Here is a 26635-nt window from a genome sequence, read left to right as displayed (position 1 = left end):
CACTTGAATTTGTTGTTAAACTGGAGATGTGGAAGACAGAAATGCGTGTGCTCACGGGCCTGGGTACGTGGGCAGGTACGCATGTACGCAGCAGTGCAGCGACTTAGGGAATTTGTTCAGCCTTTTCTGGGTTGGTTACAGTGCGTTGCACATAGGTGAAGAACGGTTGCGTGGCGATACGGTGTCGTGCCGTCACCCATCCGTTCTAGGCCCCGGCGGCCTGGCGTCTCCAGCTGCGAGCGGGTTTCCAACCGCAGCGCCCGCTCCCCCGGCCGTGCTGGTGCGCTCCGGTCGGGAGTTAGACCTCTGTTCTGCTTTGTTTTCGCCAGAGTGTCTTACAGTAACTCACATGAGTTTAGCCTTATAACCTTAATTATACGTGGAATGTGGAGAATGCTGTATTATTTTTTCCGCATAGGAAGGCGGTGAACTCCAATTGCTTAGTTCAAGGGTTAAAACATTCCTTGTGCTTCAGGACTTTTCTTAAGCGAGCTACGTTGTAAAAAATACAGGTAACTGCCAAAAAGTTTCTTCTGATTACCTCCCTGCTTTATTTGTATTGATCCTATCTTTATTTTGTTCGGGTTTGTGTGAATGGATGTTATTAATGTTGCGTTTATTTTTGTTTCTTTCTGTTATCCTTTAGGAGCAACATTTAAAATGTTAAAGGCAGTTTTAAAAAAGAGCCGAGAGGGTGGAAAAGGGAGCAAGAAAGACTCAGGTATGAATATTAATGAAATATGTTGTAACCCAGCCGAGTTGTGCGTGTTAAATCCAGCAATTACATTGCCTCCGTTGCAGCAGCGGTGCCCGGTCCCCGGGGCAGGGAGGTCCGCAGGCCCTCGCCCTCCTCGCGCCTTTGCCTGGGCCGCTTCCATGCGGAGCGCGGCCAGCGGGGCCGAAGCCGCCCCAGAGGCGCGCGCGGCGTGCTCCTTCCTGACCCGCTGCTGGCAAGGACAGGTGAGGGCCGCTTGCTCTCGGTTCTTGCGTAGCAGCACGGAGAGCAGGCTGCGTGTCGTGTCCTGCCAGCTGAAACGCAGCCCAAGGCCAGAGGCTCAGAACTACGGAAATGTATTTTAAACTACTTATTCAATTATATTACAGAAAAAAGCCATTATGTATTATGGGTGATAGAATTTTTATTATTAATTTATTTAGGAAAAAATGTATTGAAAATAAATATAGTGAAAAGCTTTTAAGTTGGTTATCAAACTTCTATTATGTTCTAGTTCTTGCTTTAAATACAGATTTTTTTGAACATAAAATTAATCATCAGCAAATTTTACTTTAAAAAAAAAAAAGCTTATTTTACTGTTAATCATAAATTCAGTAGTCCACTGCTTATCTGTATTGCCTTTCAGGAAAAAGGGTAACTGAGACCTCTAATTGCCATTTGCAAGGGCAGAGGAGGACCAGCAATGCCTTTGAGAAGGAGTAATAGTGGTAGAAGTGCACATGTTGGTGGCTGAGCATTAAACCTGCCTGCTCCATGCAGGTCATGCTGAAGTCTTTGCAGCAATGGCTAGAAAGCTCATGGACCTGAGTGACAGTTACCTTTTCGTCACAGTTAAATTTTTAACTTCAGACTATTAATGTAGACTAATACATCTGATTTTCTGATGAGTGACATCCAAAATTATCTACAAGAGTGAGTTTGTGCTCTTTGGCAACACAAATGCATTACTCTGCCCCCTTCCCCCCCCCCCCCCCCCAAGTAAAAAGAAATATTCCTTTAACGTATTAAGTACAGAATGTAACACAGACTACCACATCCACATTTGCGAGAACCTTTAAAACAATGCAGTCATATTTTCTTTGACAAGCAAATTATATACGTACTTTGCATTGCAGCTTTTAAAACTATACCGAGGTATACCGAGTCCTACGAGGAGAGTATTTTAAATGTTCTTTTGCAAAAAGCAGTTCTATGTTCATCTGGCAGGTAGTATGTTCTTCAGGAAGTTCTTGTGGTCTTCTGAAGTTTACACTCCACCCTGGTTTCTTTCTAAGTGACTGAATGATGGGAGCTATCCTGAAAAGAAAAACATTGACACTAGAGCAAAGATGCACAGAAGTGATCACAGAGCAAGACGAAAGGCATCCTGTTTAATTTTATATGTACTGCTGACTTGAAGTTACCAGCTGGAGTTGTTTAAACATAGTGGGCTAAAGATTCCTGTGGTGAGGCTTTCATTGGCACATTTTTTGTTAAAATACTAGATGGAAATTGGTTTAAGCTCAAAAGGAAAATTAGGCTGTTTGGAATGGAGCCTTGACCAGGCTTTGATTAAAATGTGAAGCTTGAAAAGCCTTTTTCCTGTAGGTTAGAAAACACATATTTTTTATTCTAGGATCTCATCACATCTGTCTGGATTAATGTGTGCAAAAGAAAGGATCTTCTCCCTCTGTTTTTACAAATACAACGCTGATGTATTTCTGAACACCAAGGGGAATGTTAAAGTGTGGGAGCATTTCTGGTTTCACTTTTGGTTTGGGTGGGTGAGTGGGTTGGTTGGTTGGTTGGTTTTTTTAAGCAAAGCTCCAGAGTTTGATGTATGAATTGAATGTTATGGAAACAAAGGAATGGGAAAAATTGGTCAATAATGCCTGGCTGGTGAAAGCTAGAGTAAGGAGTGCAGGAGCTCCTTTTTTCAAAAGGAAGGAAGTAATTTATACAGTGGACTCCAGAGATTTTGGCTTATTTTGTATTTGAAGACGTTATGCAAGGTTTGAAAAAAAAAAAGTGTGCATTCTGTTCTGTGTTACTTCCAGGACTTCCTGTAAAGTTGTGTTCGGTTTAATAATTTTATGTTTGTTCCAAAGGAGCTTCCAATTTTTTCAGCTGTAAGTCATTTCTCAAAGTTTTTCGAGAAGATGAGAAGCAAGGCAAAGAACATTGGTCTTTGCAGAGTTTTTGTTTTACTCCCTCCTCTCCTTGGTCCTTAAACTCCAAACAATGAGAAATGGAAATTTTTTTAATTATAGAGTTGTCCCATCTCATGGCCCTTCAGGTCCTTAATAACAACAGCGGCTCTTAAAATTTACTGCTCTCTGAAGAGCTATGAAGAGCGAACAAGTATGCTAATGACGGAAGCTGACCTGAGAGACACCCTTCTAGCCACCGTTTAAGAGAGTAACGCAATAGTAATGTTAGATGCTTCTCTTCGCTTCATGGGCACATAGATTTGATTTTTTTGCTGATGAAGTTTTGAAAAAGTTTTGAGAGCTTCAGAATGTAGCAGGAAGTAGATGAGAGAGCGCAGCTCAGTTGTGCCGAACAGAACCCGATTAGGAAGACTTCTGTGATCTTTTTTCAACATACACCCAGTTTGGGAATAATGCTGAACAGCTAAGAAGGCAGTAAAATCTTAAGCTGCCATAGCTGTGTCAGAACTGACTCTATGAACGTGCTTGCGAACATCCTCTAAGGTGCGTGGGTAAATCTATCGTACTTCGCATCCCGGCAGGCAGAGGAGAGACAGCGAGGTGTTGAACGGCAGCTGAGAAGCGGTAGCTCCCGACAGCTCTGTCTTGACCACTTGTGATTGTTTCACTCTAACTGAAGCCAAATTGGAAGAGGTTTAGGCTAAACTGCAATAGCTTATTCTTAAACTGAAGTAACCTCTGTTGTCCCACGGGGTTGCTTGTATAAAAGGAACTCCTGGAAGTCTGCTAATTCAAAGCTGAGTGGGATGATTCCTGTTTTACTGAACAGAACTTCCTGTTTGTGCATTAACTATATCTTACTGGTTTTACAGCTGTTAGCCTTGCAGAATCAGTGCAAACAGGAACTTTGGGGTTTTTTTAATTGATTGAAGGCACATCTGTAGTATTCAAAAGTCTGTAAAAGGATTAAAGAACAAAAAGAAATTAAGGCAGGTTTGGGGTTTTGGTTTTTTTGTGGTTTGGTTGTTTTTTAGGTGGGTTTTTTTTGTTTTGTTTTGGTTTGTTTTTTTTAATAGCTTGTATACGGACGGTGGTGAACCCCTGGCCCAGGTTGCCCAGAGAGGTGGTCGATGCCCCATCCCTGGAAACATCCCAGGCCAGGCTGGACGGCGCTCTGGGTGACATAATCGAGTTGAAGATGTCCCTGCTCACTGCAGGGAGTTGGACTAGATGTCCTTGACAGGTCCCTTGCAACCCAGACTATTCTACAAGGGCTTAAGAGCTGAAGATGTGCATAACATTTTTGAAATACAGCTGCTGAGTATGTTAAATACAATTATTAATAGCTTTTTAAATTCAGGATTACCCTGAAAAAGAAGGTTGCAAGAATTAGTGTTGGTGCTTTTGGGAGAGAGACTGAAGTGCTATGCGAAAGACTGGGAGAGGGTCTTTATATAAAGCGACTTCTGCCCTAATCAGGTGGAAGACTGTCATGTGGGAATCTCACTTTTGGATGGAAAAAGGGCACCTTAGGCTACTCCAGTAGCAGTATGCTAGCTATACATAGTTGGGCTATGCAGATCCTGCAGTTGCTTCAGTAATAAACCTTCTACAGTTGTTTTATTAAAATGTGTGTCCCAGATGTGGCTGGGAGGCACTGATAGGTGGGTGGCTGTTACAGGATTAGGTAAAATCTAAATGAAGCAAAATTTGTATGTTTAAACATGTGAGTGCATCCATGATTGTATATCAGTATGTGCGAGCACACATGAACATCGATGAAAAGAGAGCAGTGTTGACAGCATGGTGTTTATGCACAGAAGAACTTTTCAAAACAAAGCTTACTAAACTTGCTTCTAAATGTGGATTTGAAGACAAGGTGGTTGACGTCATATTTAGGTACACTGATGTGCCAAAGGAACAGAATTTCAAACAAACCAATATTTTGACCCAGACATCCAACTTTTTCTTCATCCAGCTTTTTTTCAGGTTTTCTGCAGTATGAAGCAACCTGTCTTTACACTCCTTCAGACATAGTTATTTCTGTTTTATGGAAATAAGTATCTGTGAGTTGATTTTTTGTTTTGCCTTGTCCCCCTTCCTTCGATTGAAGTGATGTACGTACTTGGTAAAGGACAGAACTCAAGGAGAAAAAGACCACAATCTGCATGTGTCACATTAAAGTAACAAAGAACTGTTTTGTGAATGTTTGGAGCCAAGCAGGAAGAGGGCAAACAGGAACATTAATTTTTGTGTCCCAGAAAGTAATCACTGGTTTTATATTGTCTCATGTACACTGAGCTGGAAATGTACAGCAATTACTCTCTCAGTTTCCCTTAGTTTCTCAAGTTTTCATTCTGTCTCAGAAACAAAGTAAAAATTTGGTATTTTCTTGTCTTAGGTTATTATCATCAAATAAATATTAAACTCTGAAAGAGTTTCCAAGACCTTTAATGATTCCTTAGAAGATGTCTTTTCTAGTAAGAAGTGGCAGACGTAGTCTTTTTGTTTGGGAGTCTGTTAGTGTAACTCGCACTAGTCCTTATGACTTCTGCTTAGGGCACACGTTTTCTTTCCTTATTCTTTGCCTTTGTGTTGTCAATGGGCTGTATTTTCTAGATTTAAGATAATCTCGTGTCTTTGTCTTCATTTCTACCCTGTGTTTCTTTCTAACTGCCTTGGAAATTTCTTTCTGCTCTTTCTTCTGTGTTGTCTTCATAGTTGATTGTGGATTGTATGTTTTCCAGTTTCTTTCCTTGTTTTAAATTAATCTCTAGCCACTGGGAGATTCTCTGGCTCTGGCCTCTCTTGGAAGGAGCTGACCTTTTTTATTTTAGTATAGCGCAGAAACTTCGTATCGTAGTGTCACAATTCAATAAATCAGAGCCAGAAGACTGTTGTTTGAACTCAAGTTCTGCAGGGTTACCTGCAAGTCTTGTCTGTGTCCATGATGAGGTGATAGTATAAAGAATATACTTAATAAGCTTCAAAATAGAAACAAAAAATACTTTTTAATTATGATTGCTTTAGTAGAACTTCTACTCAGCTATTTGTTCTTAACTGCTTAAAAATGCTTGGGAGAGAGATTTGTATTAGTATTTCCTGTTGGGTTTATATGCTGCCGGTTGCTTTGCAGTATATAATTATGCTTGTTTTCTTTAACTGTCCTAAAGCCAGCAACTTGCCTGCATTCTGGGAATCCGCTGGGGTTTTTTACTTACTAAGCAAAAGGCCATTCAATATAAAATACTTGTAATGTATTTCAATTTACAAAGAAAAGAAAATCCCATATATTAAGTTTCTACAGAACATGCTCAATTATTTCAGATGGCTTTTTAGTAGCATAAGCATTGTCGTTCTGTTGACCCAATATCAGGCCTGAAGGAACATGAATAATGGGAGTATTGTGCTTAGTTTGCAGTGTTCTTCCTGCACTAAATCCCATCAGAAGTTTAACATCAAATGTAGTACATGGTATGCATGAAAACTTCATTGATTTCAGTAGAAATTAATGTGGTAAGTAGTTGGGACTTCTACATTTTGCAGCTTAAATGCTTGTTAGACATTCATGTAGTGCTCAGTTAACAAGGGAGAAATTATTATGTCAACAAAAAGATAATGTTTAGAACGTAATGCTATAGTGCTTTAAAGGTAGAGAATCTGGAGAAATGAGATCAGTGTGTTTGATTTCTGGATGATGAAATAAAAGGTATTGAAGTGCTGATGTACTCATGCATTATACTTTCAGTGATTGTCTTCATATTGTGTTTTTTTTTTAGGGGGGCTGCAAAAAAGTTCCATATTAATAAAACTTCCCTGGATCTTGTTTGATTCTCCTGTACATCAGACTTATTTTTTTACAATAGTCTTTTGAGACTTAGTTTCCTTTGTTTTTCCTTCTTCTTGTATTCCAGTGTCTTTGTGTAAGTATCTTTGACCTAAATGTGAGTGTACAAAGTTTCTGAATGTTAGTATAGAATGGATGCTTTTACTTCTGCGTTATGTTCTGTTGTAGATTGGTGTACTCTTAGTTACTTTGTTTGTATGCCTTGCTCTTTATCAACATTTTATACTAAACAAGTTGGATGAAATCTGTGAATTTGAATTTTCTTCCTTTTTTCACATATGATCAGATACAATTAAGAAATTGAGATTATACTTAGTATTCTTTTTGAAAAATCAAATGGCTTTCAAAGGCATGAGCTGTGATCGCTCATACGATGTTCTGCCATCCTTACTTTTCTGTCTCCCATTCCTATTAGCATAGGCCACTGTTACACCCGACGGACAGCGCTAGTGCAGCACTTTGAATGATAAGCATAAATGTGTTTAAATTCACTGATGATTTTTTTTGCTGGTGGCAACTAAATCGCTACTTTAAAAGAAAAATTAAGTTGCTATGCAAAAAGGCCTAATTTTTATTAAGACCCACTACGTAATCATTATTTTAAAATTAAGTGGTTTCGGAGTTATTTCCCTGTAGCAGTAAAGGTTCGACTCTCAGCTGAACTTGTTAGGTTGAATGTGTGTTTGAACCCCACCTTTGTTGCATTATATCTCATTAAACATTTCTGTCTGACTAATGTACTTGTAACCAAGCTGAGAGCATCAAGAGCTTCAGGTACCCTTCTGGCAAATTCAGAGGCTTGAAATCATAAATAAGTTTGCATTTTAAGACTAAATATGCAAATTCAGTTGGCTTTATCTGTGTCCAATATGTCCAAACCCTCTATGATATTAGGCTTTGAATTTTAAGTGCAAATGGACTTTGTGGTGCATAAAGTACACATCCACTAGCCGGAACATTGAACTTGTACCGGAATACTTTCAAGCTTCAGTTCGACTTTTTGTTGTTACTCTAAAAATATCTTGCAACAGAAGAAGCATTGTTTCATGCTTCAAATATGGAGCTGGTTTTGATTATTCTGTGTTGCTTTGCCCACTTTCTGTGGCTGTTGACAGTTGTTTAAGAATTTAAACTCCTTTTTTTTTTTGCTGAGCAGTGAGTATTTAATGTGGTGAATGTCTTTTCCCAGAAGCTAATTCCAGTGATATATTCCATGTACACATAACGTAAAAAAAAAAAAAAAAAGATCTTGCCCTTGAAACACATAGGTAGAAATTACTTCAGTGGTCCTAATAACCTCTATTTATCACTCTGTTTTGTTTAAAAATTGATTGTTTTTTTAAGTAAGCACTACAAGAGAACGTTAGTATTTTGTGTACTGAAAAAGTAATCCAGAGTTCAGCAATAAATGCCAGAAAGTGAGCAAATACTGTCAAGTATGAGCATAGTTGGCAAAGCTTGTCCATTTGGACCTTTTATTCTCATCTTTACTTGGTTTGTTTCTCGCTCAATGCACTTCACTGCTTCTGTTACTCGGGCTGTAATGAGTTTTCTTCCAGTTCCAGGCTAGTTCCTGCCTTTTTTCTAGTCTCTCCAGAGTCTGAAGAGCAAGAGAATTAAACGTTGATCTTCCCTAATGCCTGTATTTTACATGACAGAAGCCTGTTTTCTTATCGCAGAAGGCTAGCTGATGAGGAATTTTTCTGCAAGTGGTGAGCGTCGGCAGTAGTGTGAGTGGTTACCTTGTCCTCACTGCAAAGACCAGGTCCGTTCTGTCCTCCTTCTGTCCTCCTAGATCGCCTTCTCACTAGGTGGGACTGGCTATGTACAAATGCACGCACACCTGTAAGCATTTTAATTTAGAAAGACACAGATCCTTTAAAGGAAAGTTATCATTGTTTTGCAATTAAAATAAAGCACCTTCTACACAGTCACTGACCCGTGCTAGAGACTTCTGTCTACAGTTGCCTGTCAATTCTGTTGAAAAATACGATGGGAGTGGAACACAGAAGAAAACTGTGTTTTAAAACATCAAAACCACTATCAAAACCAATTATCAAAACCAGTTTCTTACTACTTGGACGTAGTGATGCCTCGTTCTGGAAGGTCCTTTCCAGCTGTATGGCTTTCCTCACAGCTAATTTCTTTTTCCCCACTCGTAGTTTCCTTCTGAATTCGTCTGTAAAGTCTCATCTTTTCTTTTTCATTTATTAGGGTGAAACACATCCTACCAAGCAGAAAAAAGTTTAATAAGACTGTCAGTAGTAACATGTAATCACATCTGAATGTTGGGTGTTCCTGTTTGGGGAGAAAGTCTTCTTTTTCATAGTGCTCCCTGTGCGTATGGATTGGTACAGTTTGCTACGCGATGTTCATCAAAACTCAGCAGTTTTCCCAGAGGTATCATGGGGCGCTTGGTGCGAAGAGAATAGAGCCTCGTGCAAAGCAGCTAGCAGAAGTTACTGTCGTTACAGTCTTTTGCACGTTCCCCATGGCAGTGTGATTCAGTTCCGTCCCAACTCAGACCGTTATGCTTGCTCTAAAATAGCAAAGGAATCATACCTCCTAAGCTCATCCTTTCAGCTTTTCCTGATACAGATTCTCCAGAGAGCTCGGCAGAGTTCCAGCGCTGGCTGTACGTGCGGGAGTCACCCCAGAATCGCAGCACCTCGGTTACCAGGACTGTGTCCAGTTGGCTTTTGAGAGCCTCCCGGGATGGAGACTCTGCAGCCTCTCCGGGCAATCTTTTCCGCTGCTCTGTCACCCTCACAGTTTTTCACAACAACGATACACTGGTGGCTGACAAATTTAGTGACTCCTCTATCGCAGTAGAAATGTCAGGGCGTTTTGCAGACAGAACAATTGCATGCAGGTCGAGGCTGAACCGGACACCAGCTTTTATGCTGGTTGTATTCTCTTCTGTAGAGAATACCGATTTCCTTTGTGTCTGCGCTGTTCATTGATCTCTGAGGACTGTCGACATAAGCCAGCAGCGGCCTCGGTAGCCACGTAGCCCTAGACCAGTCCTGTTGACACTCTCCCTTCCCAAGGATAGTTCGCAGTGGTACCCAGGTTCTTGCCACCTCCTGGTCTTCTGCCCCGAGCGTGTGCCAAAAGCGCGGAGTTTGCAGCTGTCACAACGGGAGTGTTTCTTTGCTGCTGCTTTGCTTTCCAGTTCATGCCAGAGCGCTGGTCAGAGCCGGGTTGTTACGGTCAAGTTCTCATTTGTTTGGGACATGCTGTCGGTGCACTTCACCCCGTGGTGCTCGCGGCGAAGCTTTTTCAGCAAAGATGTTTTTAAAAATATCTTAAGCAGAACTGCAGAACTTAAGATTCCTTCTGCTATGGCACAATTTTGTATCAGATGTATTTTTAAAGTGGGTTGAGGTTCTTTGTTTCACTTCAGTAGATAGCTGACTTTGTCTTTTTCTCCCTTAACCTATCTCAGAAATACATATTGAGAGGAATCTGCACAACGCTGTTCTGCAGTCGCTGTCAATATTCAGACTTAAGAAATCTGCATTTTCGTTGTTTTAGCTTTCACCGCTCTGAAGGTTGCGGTCCTATTCCTTCATGTTAAAATAATCTGAATTCCAACATGTGCACCAAACTCCAGTTTACATGTATTTTGGTAAAGCAGTTAGCATTCTTCTGGTTTCTAAGCAACTTGTATTGAATCAAGAATTAGATGTGTTTTATCATGTTTAATACTGACATATACACTGTAAGTTTTTCATTTTAGTTATCCTCTCTGTTCAATAGAAGGATTAGTTTAAGTTCAAGTTTTCTCTTAGGATATTAGGCTCTACAAAATCATTACTTTAGTCAGCCATCCTTGTAACTTTTTGTATCCGGGCGGGGGGCGGGGGGGAGTAGCTTGTTAATCAGATTATGCCTTTCAGTTGCATCCCTAGGTGCAACTAAACTGGGATTTGATTTCCATTCTCAAAGCTTTTTGTGTGTGGTTTTTAAAGCTATTAAGTTGCTTCCATGGTTACTTTGACCACTGAATAAGAACTCTGGTGTTGGTTGATGCTTATGAAACTTTTTTGTCTTGAGGCTACTTGGCAGTGGAAAATGTACAACTTGGAGGTTTTAAAAACAAGAAAGTGGGATTTCACAGAACCTTTCCTTATGTTTTAGTTTGGCATTATTAAAAAAGTCTTCTGAGATGTCATCTTTCTCCTATCCCAGAACTGATGCTTGCCTGTTTTACACTGGGTTAGAGCCCAGGAAATGTAATGTAAATTTCAAGTATTGTTCTGGTGGCTCGAATATTTGCAAGTACTAACCTTTAAGTTAGTAACAAATAATTTCAGTCTTCTGTGTGCATCAGTGTGTGGAATCTGGTTATACTTGGGCATTGTAAGAAATTGTATTTTGACAGCTATTACTCATGCATTTTTCTAGTATTCTATTATTATTCTAGTATTTCTAACACGAAGTTGTGTGGCAGGCATAATGTATTACCTTGTAGATCCCACAAGCTTGTTAATTTTGTGTCTGTCTTGTCATATATGTAGATCCAAGGATCTTATGGGAATTATCCTGTAAGTGGGATGAAATGTGTAGATTTAGTCATCAGCCCGATAGATATAAAATAGAGGATGTAGGATTAGGCTAAATTAAATATACGGGATAGATTCAGAGACTTAGGAGATAATGATATAGGCATATAAAATGAAGCTTGCCATCCCACATCATCGCACGTGTAACTTAACTGTAGCCAGGTATAAATAACACTACTTGTGTGGATATAGAACGTCCCTTGATGCTGTACTGCAAGAATAATAAATTTTGTAGGTCCATTTAGAGAGCTTGTAGGACCAAGAGATAGAGGAGGTCATCAGAGAACTTTGCCTCTGATTCTGTCCTGTAACTCTCACTGTGCTACAGACCCACGAACCTGCTGTAAAATTGCCTATGTCTGAGGCAAGTGCCTTAATATTCAGTTGAACTGGATTGTTTCTGTGGGAACTCGGTGTCTCACAGTCTGAGCTTGGCATGAAGCAGCTATTCCTCCAGCTGCGACTCCGCTACATGCGGTGAAGAAAGGTGAGCCACATCTGAGCATCAGCTAGAGACAGGGCCTATTCCCAAATCTTCTGCCCAGTGCCACCCTCCTGCGCGCGTGCTTCTCTGTGGCCCTGCGCTCCCGCGCTTTACCTGTTGCTCCCTTCGGCGGTGAGAGCATGTTTGCTTCTGTGAGGGAGAAAGCCGGTGGGAAGAACAACCCTGGGGAGGTGCGTAGGGAAGAGAGAAGACAAAGCAAGCAGCTGTCCTGCTTACCCTGTTACCAGCCTCGAAGCGTGCTTGGACCTGGGGACTGCTGCAGATGGAGGCAGCTTCTAGCTTCCATCAACAGGTTACTGCCCTGCGGACAGCCCCTGGAGTCCGTGTAGGGTTTTAGCACTCAAACGCTTTGGGTTTCCACTTACCGTTCGTTGCGCTTAGACGACTGCTTGGATCATGGGGGTCTATGGGACGTTCTTCTCCTGGTAGAAGACCTGTCTCGTGGCTGTGGCTGGGACAGTATTCGGAGGGTTGTGGTGCATGAGTTCTGCTGGTTCCCTTCTATTCCTGTTTTTTATGTTTTTTGAGGTCACAAATGTGGGATTGGTCTGTTAGCTAGTGTCGCGTTTAGTTAACTGTTTTTTAGAAAGTTCCTGGAGGAACAACTGTGGAATGAGTCGTGTCTAATAGCTGTCGGCTGTTGCACAGTATCCTAACCGTATTTCATTTATAACATGCTTTTTTCTGCTTCAGTAGAATACATTACTGTTTAAACATGTTCCGGCATCACTGAGGGTGTGGTATCCTCGTAGGTTGAAGCCCGTATGGTTGGGCTTTCTCAAGGTGTGGATTTTTGCTCTAAAGAGCTATTGTATCTTAACAGCATGGGTATATAAGTGTCAGTGAGGAAAAGGTTGTTGTAAAATTAGGAAAAGTAGTGACTGAAAAGGAAAATTGGTACACCTTTTGGATTTTTATTTTTTAAGCCATAGTGCTCTTAGAATCCAAGTTATGAAAGCCTGATCTTTGTACCTGTCCCCTGACCTTTCCTGCAGGGCTGTCAGGAAAATATAATAATAAGAAAAATCGTAGTACTGCTGTAACAAAAATTGCTAAGATGCAGTAGTGTGTATGTATAGATTCCAAAATGTCTTTCAAGCTACTGTCATGATCAAATAATCTAAACTTATTGATTAGAGTTATACCAGCATAGTATTTAGTCCCATCACAGAAGAGGTAGAATGTTTCATATACAACGAGAAGGATAAATTAAAATTAATTCAAAATTCAGAAGTGTGCTAAGATGACAATGAATTAAACACTGATTGTTGATGTCATAGTAAAAGGGAAAATAGAAATTAGGGAATTGTAGGTGGAGTTATTAACCCTGAAGGGGGAGGAGGTAATTTTTGTTTGTTGTTCTCTTGTCTCTTGCACCCTTTCACTAGCATCCCAGTGGAACACTTACACAAATTCCAAATTCCAACCTTGGCAACGTATCTAGTAGAAAACTCTTAACAAGAATGCCAGTATTTTCTAATTGTAGTTAGCTGCATTACTGTGCAACTTCCTTGCTTTTTGCTTATCTTTGAAGGAAAAAATGGAATACCAGAACAAGTTTCTCTGTGCTTCTTCAACAACTTGTGAAGCAAACTCAAATGTACTGTATTGAATAATAAATAATAATATACCTAATGTTAAAGTTGTGCTTAAAAGCAGCTGTTGAAAAAGTTAAATTTCTGAAAGAACAGAGAAAGAAAATCCTAAATGTCTTGATTTCCCCTGAAAGTGAATGGGAACTCAGTAATTAGGCATCTTGGTCTTTCAAAAAAAATCTCATATATGTGATTATAGTGTCTAAAATACTTAGTCCTTTTATTTTAAATATATACTTAGGCTGTACTACTTTTTTTTTTTTTTTTTTTTTAAAGAACAGTGTGTTACAGCTAGGTTGCTAAGGCGTTGAAGCTGCTTTTCTAGTTCCCAGGATTTTAACCCAACAGTTATACTCCCATAATAGTTGCAATGGACTTCAAAAAAGAATATAGTTACAGTTTTTATTTCCATCTTGACTAGATGAAACTAGAGTTGTTTCTGTAAAATCATTACCTGTTACTATGAATTTTGTTTGAACAGAGAGTAGAAATTTTGGAAGGTGGTAGTTTAGTTGGTTTCAGAGGAACAAGAGAGTAAGTTTTACAGAAAAGTTTGAATCTCACATAGCATTCTTTAAGGTCATTTATCTTCCAGATGGATATACACAGCCCTCGTGCGATTCTTGTGAGGAAAAAAGTATGGCTAGAAAAGAAACCTAAATAATCTTAAATAGATGCACGTTTGGAAATAGGGAATTAGATTTTAACATTCGGGCATGTTTGATTTTCTTCCCTTCCATGCACACTTCTAAAAAAGGAGAACAGTAGTTAAATTGACAAAAATATTTTTACTTTTCTCAAAGGATTAGGTTTGGGTTTTTTCCTTCTGACACAGCGTGCAGGTCGGTTGTATGCAGTCAGTGCTGCCTGTAGTGGAATGTGGTAGAACAGCAGCAACTGAAAGACAACAGAATGAACAAGAAATGGGGATCCTGTAGAGCCACATCTATCTGAAGTGTTTCCTTACTGTAAATACTGAAAATAAACCTGTTATAAGGGAGTCACATTTCAAAAGACATTACTTCTCCTTTGTTTGTCTTTTCTTCTAGTTTTCCTTTGGTTTCCTGTACTTCAGCCATGCTGCTTGTTGCATACAGACTGGTCTAAAAAATGTTCTGGCACTATCTTTTCTCTTTGCATCAGTTTTATTTTTCTATTTTTTACCTTTGGTCATACCAATTCAATTTCAGCAGTAGTTCATGTAAATTATTGAGCAATACCCTAATTTGGATATTAAAAAAAGCTGTAGTTAGTTGTTAGCCTTTGCTTTTCAGTTCTGTTTCTGTTATCTGGCTAGGAAAAAACTAGCACTTTCAACGTGTATTTCTGCTGTCTTTGAATGATTACTGTGAGCAACATAACTTTCTGTTGTTTTGAAAATATATTCTTGATTTAGCTGAAATTGCGTTGCCTGCACCAGCAAGAAATTTCTGTGCTTTGGGTGTATTTCCTTGTTTTGATGTGCCACTTAGTTGTGAACCAATAGCTCGTTTTTTCCTTAGATTAAAAAAAAAAAATCACTGTTGCTGTCAGATTGTATATAACTGGACTTCTGAGTTTTTAAACAGAAAAATAAAGCTTAGACTGGCCATCTGAGTGTACTTTTTTGTGACCCACCTTTTAATTGAGAGTAAGGGGGAACCCAAATAAATTTCTCCTTTAACTAGTTCAAGTAAACAGTATTTTCAGATGGTCTTGACTTTCAGGATATCACCGTGATCCTGAAATACCTTTTCAGCTGTAAAAATACTTTTATCTTTATAGGAAATGGGGTTTTACCTCTAATGATGAAATCTGAAAAGTACTTACATTGTTGAAAGTGAGGTTTTTCTCCTCCCTTGCTGTCTCTATTTCAGTAAAATAGAATCTCGCTTACTTGTATATTTAAATTTTTCTAGTGGTTGTCTGGATTCTTCAGTGGAGGATGCACAGTAAGATGAGTCGTGCTGAATTGTTGCTGGCAAATATGTTTTTCTATGTTAAAAACTTGTATTTCAATGCAATTCTATGCTTTTTATTTTGGTATATCAGGTAACGGATGACAAAATTTTATTTTTAGCAGGTGACTCCTGCCCAGAGAATGCCTTGCAGGTTATAGCAACATCTGGCCACAATGCAGATTTTGCCTTTGGCAACCAGCCAGTCTCCGAGGACACTTATAGAATGAACTTGGCTAAAGGAGTCTCAATGTCGCTGCCATCTTCACCTCTGCTGCCACGCCAGTCCTATTTGATGCAGTCAAGATCAAACAAAAAGTCTCCAGGTAAAATGAAACTGATGAGCAACTAAAATCTTCATAGCGCTTTAACTCAGTTTTTGATACACTTTCGTAAAAGTAACACAGTAAAATCATGTTTATCTTTTGCAATAAGGACGGGAGTTGTGAATGCTTTTTGCACGTTCCCAGGGAAAAAAGGTAATTGGTGATTAAATAGAATATAATACTTCATATGGTAAAGAATTATTCTAGTTGGTTTTGCAAAACCTATACTGAAATGTCTGAATGTGTTTAAAACTGGTTATTTACGATTAGTATGTCAGTTAGGTAGAAGACGACTTAAGAAACCTTTGTTTATGCACATATTAGTGACTGTGTGTGAGTGAATGTTGTTTGTGGCTTTTACAGTTCACTTATTTTACTCGTATCTGCATACACAAATGTATTAATAGATAAATTGCTGCTGAAGTTGTGGCAAGAAACTTGTTGATTTTCAGAGGTTGTGTCCTTAGTAACGACCACATACTTGTGTGTGAGCCTTCCTAAATAAGGTGCTCCATCTGGTTCCCTTTTTATCAGCATTCTGTACATATAAATCATTCCAACACGCTAGTGTCACTTGGGTTCATTCAGGTCAAAGCTTGAGCGTCAAGTGAAATTTTCCATATTCCTATTACTTGTGGAGACACTCAACAGTTCTGAGGTTCTTTGTTATAAAGTTTATAAGGTCTAGGAACAAATGGTGTCGAAAGTTGGTTTTTGTCAGTGCTGAGAAATGTCTTGGTTAATGACTTCTTTTTACATGAAAGAAAAAATGTGGCTGAAAGAATTGCCACAGGATAGTAAGTACAATTTCTAAAAGTGTTCTTGGTTTAAGCTACCCATCAATATGTTTTTCCTTTCAAAATTTAAAAATAATAATCTTAATGTTTAAATAATTTTGGGTTGGTGGTTTGCTTGCTAAACAACTTTAAAAGATAGGGTGAAGTCCTTGTAATGTGGAAGGAAATGGAAGGATTTTTGCCAAAGATTTAAGTGAAGGTCAAGATCTAACTCTTAGTTTTGTTACTGTTGGGAAAACTCAACTGCATTCTAGGTATAGAATCATAGTATTGTGGAATAGTTTGGGTTGGAAGGGACCTGTCAAGGCCACCTAGTCCAACCCCCCTGCCATGAGCAGGGACATCAACTCGATCAGGTTGCTCAGAGTCCCGTCCAACCTGACCTGGGATGTCCCCAGGGATGGGGCATCGACCACCTCTCTGGGCCACCTGGGCCAGGGGTTCACCACCCTCGTTGTCAAAAATTTTGTCCTTATACCTAGTCTAAATCTGCCCTCTTTTAGTTTAAAACCATCACCCCATGTCCTATCGCAACAGGCCCTGCTAAAAAGTCTGTCCCCATCTTTCTCCTCGGCCCCTCTCAGCCCTGGCAGCTGCAGTAAAGTCTCCCCGGAGCCTTCTCTGCTCCAGGCTGAGCCCCCCCAGCTCTCCCAGCCTGTCCTCCCAGCAGAGCTGTTCCAGCCCTCGGAGCGTTGCTGGGGCCTCCTCTGGCCCCGCTCCAGCAGGTCCGTGTCTCTCCTGTGCCGAGGGCTCCAGAGCTGGATGCAGCACTGCAGGGGGCAGAGGGGCAGAACCCCCTCCCTCACCCCGTGGCCAGCCGACATTCCTTTGACTTTCAACAATTTATAGCTGATGGAAGATTATTTAGTATAAATTACCTGTCTAGCATCTGAGGCAGGAGTAATAAAGGTACTGATGTCAAAGCACTCTATTTTAGTGGTTTACAAATAGCAAGTTAAAGCTTTTTCAGGATGTGGTGGATGAAAGAAGAAAGGATTGCAGGAGGGAAAGTTAAAGTGGTATTCTGAAGTTAACGTGTAGTGATGAAGTTATCTAACCAACGGTCGAACAAAATTCTATTTTCAGTACTCTCCATTTACAGGTGGAGAAAAAGCAACTACTTAGAGATGTATTTTTCAATGCAAAGCAGATCATTAATATTTTTTAAGTGTTTGAAACGGTGTAATAGAGCAGAGGAAAAAATTGTCCCTTGATATGTGACCATTTGTTCTACCTTTGTTTCTCTTCTGTAGTGCTGTTCTTATAACCCCGACATGTTGATGGTCGTATATAAAAGGTGATATCCTTGCATAACTTATTTCCTCGAAATAAAAGTCTATTTAGTGTCTGCTAGACTGAAGCAATATACTGTATGTATACTCGGGGGTAATGATTAAAGAGTATATTCACTGAATGCTACCCAGGTTTTAATGAAGAGTGTTTCCTAACTTTTTATTTAGTCTGAGTAGATTTAGTTAAAAATTTTGGTTAGTAAATTAAAAACAGTCAGATTTTCCTGTCAGTGTGTTTCTGTTATAAATTCAAAAGTGAAAGTTGTAGTTAACCAGTAGTTACTGGCACTAATATTCATGAAAACATCCATATTTGAGGGCTTCATACTCAGTACATTCCCAGTTTTCTAAGAAATTTGTCTATGCTCTAGCTTACCTTTATCTAGTCCTGCATCTGTATTTGCCAATTTAAAAATACTTAATTAGGCATATATGTTCAGTGGGTAAAAATAGTTTTTCCTGGTTAAATAATTCTAAAATAATGCATGGAAGAACATTCTGCATTAAGAAATGCACTGTAAAATGTTTGACGTTTTTGTGTAACTGGTAGTGACCTTCAAACTCTTTCACAGAATTAGACTCTCGTTGGTGATGTCTAGAACAGACAATCTTCAATGTAGTTAATTAAGTGACAGAGTGCTCTTACGGCTTCTCCTTTCATTGCCCTTTCTGCATGTTTCCAAGTGGGTGTTAATCAGTGGCTTTGGAGAGGTATCTTTGGTTTTGTTTTTTGTTCTGGTTTCACCTCTTTGCTCAGACAGTAGTGAAGACAAGCAGCAATTATTACTGTCCACTGTCTTTTCTGTAAAATGTGTCAGCATTCTGAGTAGGACTTGAGCAAGCCTTGTCCTTCTGTAATTGCTTCATCCACTCGCAGTCTGGTTATCCATCACATAAAACTGTTGAAAACCCAGCATGTTAGTTCCACCAAAAGTGACTTAGTTAACGATGGAAGTATGTTTTATGCTTAATTTGCTATCTTTTTAGAAAGCTGCACACTCATAAATAGATGGTGCTCAAAAGAAGGCAAATTCTTTGACTGTATCCTGTTAAGCGAAAGGTGTTGCAAACATTTTAAACATCGTAGTAAATTAACAGAATTTAGTATATCATTTAGCAGTGGTACCGTATGAAAAACTGCAACAGCAACAAAGAAAATATAAGGCCACTTTTTAAATTTACATTCAAGCAATGTATAAATCCAAACAGAAACTGGTTAATTTATAATTTAAAATAATGGAAAAGTACTTTTTTTGCTGTTCCTGTCAGGCATATTCTCTTTACTCATGTGAACATTTGCTAATTTGGAAGGTTATTTTAACTTATTTCTAGGTTGCTTCAGGGTTTTTTTTAGTTTATCTTATTTATTTTATTTAAATTAAAATGCAATGGTAGGAAAAGGATGTTATGCTTGAAATTATTTTCCCTGTGAATGTCGTATACCTCTTTGTAGCTTTCTACTTCAGATGACTCCAAGAATAGAATGATTTTGCCAGTGTGGTGTTTTCGCTCTTTAGACTTAAGAGGACACTTTTCCATCATAGCCATATAATTATTAGTTCTCAGGTTGGGACTCATCTCACTGAGAAAAGCATTTAGATACTGTAATGTTTAGCAAGTTCGAGGTATCTGTTCAGAACAGATTTGGAAATTGTTAGTCTGGGGACCCCCTGGACCAACACAGGACTTTGTGGCTGTGGTGTCCTTTGAAACTGCTATCCTGATCTCTGGCATCTCTTTCTCTCGTGCGCTACCCTCTAGGTAGGGGTTCAGGCTTGAGACTGAACTGATCGGTCCTGGTGCGCGAGGAGAGTGGTATGTTAGCAATGTTAGCTATTTTATTGTTCCCACTGCAGTGGACAGGCACAATGACAAACGTACGCAGCGGAGGGGGCATCTTTGCTGCAGCACGCGTGTGGTCATGGCTGCTTTTTTGCCCATCCATCTGCAAGTAGCTCAGCCACTGCGACCTCCTAACACATGGGCAGGCAGAACCATGGGAGAGCAAGCTGAACTTCTTCACCGGAACACGGAAAGCTACATAGCCCTGTTTGCACAGTCTACTCTGAGTGACGTTGTGTTTTAATTGCTTGCATAGGAGATGGGAGAGGTTTTTCTTTGTGAGAAGAGCTTGGAAGAGTACCAGTGCTTCTGGCCCCAGTTCAGTCCTCAACTCTAACTATGAAAGGAGAAACTATATCTTAGATTACAACAGAGCCTAAAATTATTGGCAGAACTGAAGTGACTGGTTCATTTGGAGTCAAAAGCTTCTTTAATGAAATAGTTCATTAAGGAGGAGGTGGATAAAAGAGCAGAAACAAACAGGACAAGGAAAAAGTTGTCAGCAGGAGGACTCTGGGATGGGGAGCAGTAAATGAAAAACTGTCACAGTAAGTTGAGTTTCTTCTACTATAAAGCTAGAATGACCATTGCTTGGACGGGTAATCTTACAGGTGTGCAACTAAACCAATATTCATGTTCTTAAAGGGGTAATAGTTGATTGTATGCTGATTTAGGAGGGTCAATTGAAAGAGTGAAAATAAAGGAGGCTCTTAAAAATTGGTTGTTGGAATTTAAGGTGTGAATGACAGACACCATTGCTGCCCTTGAAGTAAATGTTTACTGGCTCAAATTATTTACACCATCATGCTTGAACAGAGGAAGGAAGCAGCTTTCCTTTTGAAGACATCAGTGAATGCCGAAGATGGTTGCTGGAAGAGTCTTCCTTAAATGTGCAGTAGAGCTTTTAATTAGTTTTTAAATTAAACTTTAATTAAAATTTTTTATTAATAAACAAATTAATCGGCATACCTGATACTTGAGACTAGACTAAATAAGAGAACTGGTTTCACCTAAGGCTTCAGTTTTGTGAACCGATCTTGAGAATGCTGGGAAGCAGTTCCCCTTGCATGCAATAAGCTATCCGAGTGCAAGGTCCCACGCCTGGGTCAGGGCAATCCCCAGTATCGGAACAGATACAGATTCATCTAATGCTGATGGGAGGGAAAGCCAGTTCTGAGGATTAGGAGGGAGATGCACAAGCTACAGTAATCCTGTAGAAACATCAGCTCTTCTGCAGTCAAAACAAGCAATCGCTAAAAATTACTAGGAAAGCACTAGATCATAAACAAACAAAAATATCATCATGGAACTGTACAAATCAGTGGTTTGTCTACCTCAGGAGATACTGATACAGATCTGGTGACACCAACTTTAAAAACCTACAAGAGGTTAGGAAAGAGCTGGAGAAGGGCTGCAGGAATGACTAAAGGCTTGGGATGGCTCTGAAGGAGAAATTATTGAAATAGATCTGGCTGGTATTTTTGTGCCTGGAAGACAGACAATTGGTGGGAAAAGGAGACGGAATGATTACCACTTCATGCAATGCTGGGTTAACTTCTGGATGGTACAGATTGTTAACGAAAGGCCGGGGTAAATTCTTGGAAGGAAAATCCATCTAGAATTTTTAAATAGAAAGTGACCCCTTCTGACTCGGGAAACAATAAACCACTTAACCCAAGTCAGGAAAAGTGTATCAGGGAAGTACGTTTTCCCTAACTTAGATTCTTCTCTGCTTTTTGCTGCTGATAAAATACTGTCCCAGGTGAACCTTTTGTCGGACCTGATTCAGCCATTGGAAAAGAGCTTCCATTGTGCAGATACAGTTCATGTTTAAATGGGTCCTTTTTCATCCATGGATTAATCCATTCTAGATTAGTGCATGAAAATAAGTTTACCATGGATTTTCCTAGTTATCACAATACTGTGTGTCATATTTGCAAGGACTGTAAGTTGCTTCCACATTAGTTTGTGAGGAAGAAAATTCAATAAAGGGTCTCTTCCACAGCTTACAGTGTGAGTGTTAAAAATAATTCCTGAGGATATTTCTGTTCTGATCTAGACTGCTACATGTTGTTCTGGTTCCCTGAGAATGGTTGCTTTTTGTTGTTCAACTTTGTTACATCTAATTATACTTCTGCTTACGAATGACAGATTTTTGACTATTGTCTCCTTAAAGAATGTGATCTTGTTTCAAAGGAATGTATTTTTAGCTGCTTTTACCAGGGCCAGTGCCCCTTATTTTTGTTATGAAACAGTGTTGAAAGAGCACCCTCTGGTGATAGTTGGTAACTAAGCTATCTTCCAGTTAAAAAAAAATCGTCTCAGAGTCTCCAGGTAGAGATACAAACATATGCTCATATGTGACTTACATTCCCTGCCCAGTAGTTCTTAGCTAAGAAATTGGGCTATCCCCATATTCCCCTATTGCACGTCTAGGTGGAAATCTGAAAGGACGGGTAGGTCCCGCAGTGAGGTGCCTCAGCGCTTTTGTAGCACCAGCTCCTGCTGAGGTGTAGCAGGCCATGTGTTCTCCAGCCAGCTGCGGCGTGACGGGGCAGCGCCTTTCTGTGGGGAGGTGAGGTTGAAACGGAGAGCGCTGCAGCTTTTCTTTAAAGGCTGTTGTCAGCCTTGAAGCACTCATGAAAACGAGCAAGAATCAGTGCAGTTTTCAGAGACTTGATGTAGCATCTGAGACTGCTGCCAAAAGGAAGGATGGGAACTTTGTAAGACTGCAAGTGTCGTAGCCCAAGTATACTTTGGGTTTTTTTAATAAACGAAGTGTGGGTTGTTTCAGAGAACTTTGGCATGCCCCTGAATTTTGAGCCAAGTAGGAGGCTGCTATTTGAAGACCCGAATTGAAGACAAGAAAACCACCTTATCAAGGACAATGTGGTGTAGTTAGCATCAGGCCTGCAGTCTCGCTCCAGTGCTTTCTGAACAGGGTTTACTTCGTTACTGAGGGAGGGTGCAGACCAGAAAATGGAGCAGTTGAAAGCCTGAAGGGCAGTCCTAAGTTATATGCTAGCAATAAGAGGAGGGAAGCAGCCTACTGGAGTTGTTTGCAGTGTGCAACTTACACACCACATACTAAGAATAACTGGCAAGCCAATTCTGTTTTATCCAAATATTGCAAGCACTTTCAAGTGGGATAGGTAGGTAAGTACTTACCCTTTTGTTTCTGGCGTGAGAGGAAGGAGAGAGACCTGAAGGGCTGCAGTAGCAAAGTAGCACTTAGCAAGGGAGTAGCACAGTGAGGCTGAAACTCAGTTTGTGCCTATTTTGATGTTTGTTGGTTTAGGTTTTTTGTTTTGGGGTGGGTTTTTTTTTTCTTTTTTCTCTGATTCCAGTACATTACAGGCTATTTTATTTTAAAATTTTTTGTGGTTGTTATTGAGGATGTATTTTTACTGTTGTTTTTTATTGGGACATTCACCTCCTTTGTTTTGAAAACTTTACCTTTGGTTATATTTTGTATATTTAACTTAAGGAAAGGTGCTAGCTGTACCCTTCATTGCTTTCTTGAAATCTCATTATAAAACTAATCAGAAGTCATTACTCGTCAAATGCTGTAGTATCATCCGTGGGTGCAGTTATAGCTGCCCATGTATACTAAAAGAATAAGGAGCTGTAGATACCGTGGCATGGTCATGATTGACAAAGCTGGCTTCAGAAATAGTGAAAAATTACTTTTGTAATTATTCGGGAATTTACCAGTAGCCTTTCACTTTTATCTGCTGGAACGCTTTTGTGTCGTGAGGCTTAGGCTTCTACTTGATAAGTTTATGAACTTTTGTGGGAAGGAAAGATCTTGTCTAATAGCTTGATAACTAAGCCCCTTTCTCTGTTTTTTTTAGCTTGGTTTCCTTAGGAAATGAGAGAATTGAGATTGTTATACCAATCTTGTAACTGGTGCGGTTATATTTGTAAAATCAGCTTTTTGATCTGGCACTTCATTCATGATATAGTTCCCACATAGAAGAATACTTACCTGAAATCTTTTTTCACTCCTTTCTTTTCAGAAATGCATGATTTCTCAGTCAAACAGTATCTAATGTGTTGTTCTATAATCTACAAACTGTAATTTTTAAAACCCCTTTAATATCAGTTTGAGTTTTATGTGAAATCTGTGTAAGCTACATTATGAATTTTAAGTGCTATCATCAAAAACACTGTTCTTTAAAGATTGCTTTAAGATCATGGCAGGCAAAACTCATGACGATACATTGGTTAGAAATGAGCATATCATTGTAAAATCACTGTGTGAGCCTGTGAACTGCTAGGACATAGGATTCATTAACATTTGTTTTGTGCTGGGTCAGCGATTCTCTAACCAGGTATCAGTATAATACTGTGATTATAATGATTAAGTCAGCGACGTTTAAAAACTACGCCCACAGTTTTGTGAACTTCACCAATGATACTCCGAGTGCACAAAACAGTGAGATAAAACTTGGACTTGTGGGACGCTTTCCTTATTTTGCAGATGTACTGTGTGAACATGACTGTACCGTTCCTTCATAGGACCCTGTAAGTTCCCATCTTCCTTCAGTGAATAGGTTACCCAAGGCCGAGAAAAGTAGACGCTGTCAGCAGTGGGTGACTGAGCACAGCTGCTTTCTTCGTGGGAGCGTTGCTGATCCAAGGCATCCTGAGGGGAGGAAGGACTGGATCCATTCAGCTGGTGACCAGGCAGTTGAGTTTAGAGGAGGGAGTGGGACATGGAGGCCGTGCTTACCCAGTAGCACAGCTAGCAGATGCATCAAAAGATGCATTCTGGTCTGCCCTTGCTTCACCGGGAAACGCCTCTAGCTTTCTTGGAACTTCTTGGCTTCAGCTGTGGCCTTCTTTGGAGCCACTGCTCAGTGCTCTGACCCAAAGTTCTGCCACTCTGTAGTTACAGTGTGGACACAGAAGTAACTGGGACTCAAACTGCTCAAATGGCAGCGTTTCCTGGCCTGATGCTGTTTCCCTTCTTGTTAACCGTAACTTAAACTTAAAGGCCTCCCATCACCCAGTCCCTCATTCTGCAATGGGCAGAGACAGGAAGTGAAACTACTTGAAAACTGTAAATTTTTGTGGTAATAAAATCCATGTTCTGTAGTAGTGTTGTAGATCTGCTTCTTAAAAGGCTTACTAGTTTTGTGTACTGAGTATCATTTTGTTGATTGTTCTCTGTTTGTAAAAGCAAACAAATGAACAAAAACAAACAAGAAAGAAAAAAAACCATCAGGTAGCCTTGTCAGTAGTTTATTACTGAGAGATATACGAAATATACTGGTACTTGAATTCATTACCTGCTCTCAGTATGGGCATATTACTGATGAAAGGTGGAGCTTGGAAACACATCTTGATTCTAGGACTTCAGTTGCTTAAAAGCATCTCGGAGCGAGCTTAACCCATCTAACCAGGGAGGACACTTGGCTGAGACCTTGGGATTTTGATTTGATTTCAAGTGTATCATAAATGTGATTAAATAAAGAACCTAAAAAGAATGGTTTTTGAAAGCCAAAGATTGGCATAACTTGAAGATGAAGTCACTGTAGTCTTAGACTCTCTATTTGGTAAGCGCTTTTAAAAAAGGCTTCTGAAAGTAGTTTTAATTCTGGGTTATAAACAAAATACGTAACTTGGAAAATGTAATGCATTTCGGCAGGTGAAGGATCTGGGAAACAAGGCATGGATAGCATAGTGTTCGTAATTGTTAGTGCTTAAGAGTTTTAGTACTATTTAGATGCTCCTGATGAAGACCAAGACCTTGCTGTGAGAAGGTCTGGTGTCTTTTCCTCTGAACTTTAACTACAGAGTGAAATGTACTGGGAAAACAAGAGAGGGATACAGTAGGAAAGCAAAGGGAGAAGAGCTTCGTCAGAGGAGAGGAGTAGGGAAGTAAGAGAAACTCGGGCTGGCTGGGGAATGGAGTTGCACTGAGATTTTCTGAAGAAGTACGGCTATGCCAGAGAGCCTTGGGCTGGGACCTGGGTTCTGTAAGGACAGTTTGGAATGGGTAGGGTGGAAAGTAAGTTTGTGGGGAACCCTCTCATTCCAGGATCGGGAAGAGGTTTGCCAGAGTGCGTGGCAGGCCTAGCAGCCAGCCCTTCCTCTACTGTCAGACATTCCTTTTGTAGTGCGTAAATGCAGTTTAATTAGACTTACATGAGTATTTTTGTACTACTCTGGCTTCTTTTAGTTAGAGGGGGACGAATGGGGCTCACTTCGTAAGCATCTATATTCAAGGGGTTTTGTCCTTTTTATTGTTCAGTAAGATGTTCCAGTACCTTCGCTGCTTTCTAAGAATCATGGGATATCTCAAGTTGGAAGGGACCCATACGGATCATCGAGTCCAACCTCTCGCAGGACTACCTAAACTAAACCATATGACTAAGAGCATCGTCCAGACGCTTCTTGAACTCTGACAGGCTTGGTGCTGTGACCTCTTCCTGGGGGACCCTGTGCCAGTGACCGAATCTTTTCAAACAATTCTGGATTAAAGAATTTGAATAGCTTAAAGACAAAGTTACTAACTTCTTTCTGGTCTTATTCTCTGATATTTAGTACTACGTGTGCATTCATCACATCCTTTTCCATAAACCCTTGCGGTGTTCATTACAGGTACGTGTTTGGAGTTCCAGCTTTTTTACTGAATTGGTCAGAGGTGAAAAACACTAACTTTTTGGAGTTTCCAAAATAAAATATTGCTGCCATTTTATGGTTGCATTTTCTTCTTTCCCAGGATATATAATGTAATTAGCACTTAAGAGTGTAGATATAATACAGTATTTGAGTTGAGTTCCAGCATTTCAGCTTCTCCCATTTGAATTTGACAGAATTGAGCTTTGAGGTTCTTTGATTAAAAAAAAAAAAACCCACACAAAAAAAAAAAAAGGCGTGACCATGTAACTGTAAGTTCAAGTTTCTGTGGAGTAGCACAAGAAATGTTTTCTTCATGAAATATGCCAAGTTCTGCATGCTGGCTTTTAAGACTCTTGATTTTATTATTATTATGAATAAAACGATAAGAGTAATATACAAACACGGAAGAT

At 39.8% G+C, this 26635-nt stretch overlaps 1 protein-coding gene across 1 annotated transcript in view; it reads left to right on the top strand.

Annotated features, from left to right (window-relative positions):
• Positions 1–660: 660 nt before the first annotated feature.
• Positions 661–26635, top strand: part of TANC1 (tetratricopeptide repeat, ankyrin repeat and coiled-coil containing 1) — a gene marked incomplete at both ends in the record, with an annotated part of 71572 nt that continues 45597 nt past the window's right edge. Inside the window, 2 exons of the mRNA XM_082001233.1 lie at positions 661–721; positions 15461–15664. Of these exons, the coding sequence (XP_081857359.1) occupies positions 661–721; positions 15461–15664 (265 nt within the window). The remainder of the gene's footprint in view (positions 722–15460; positions 15665–26635) is intronic.

This window comes from Phaethon aethereus (assembly GCF_964289735.1).
Source record: "Phaethon aethereus genome assembly, chromosome: 6".
NCBI classification, from domain to species: domain Eukaryota; kingdom Metazoa; phylum Chordata; class Aves; order Phaethontiformes; family Phaethontidae; genus Phaethon; species Phaethon aethereus.
This window is presented reverse-complemented; position numbering and strand designations above follow the sequence as displayed.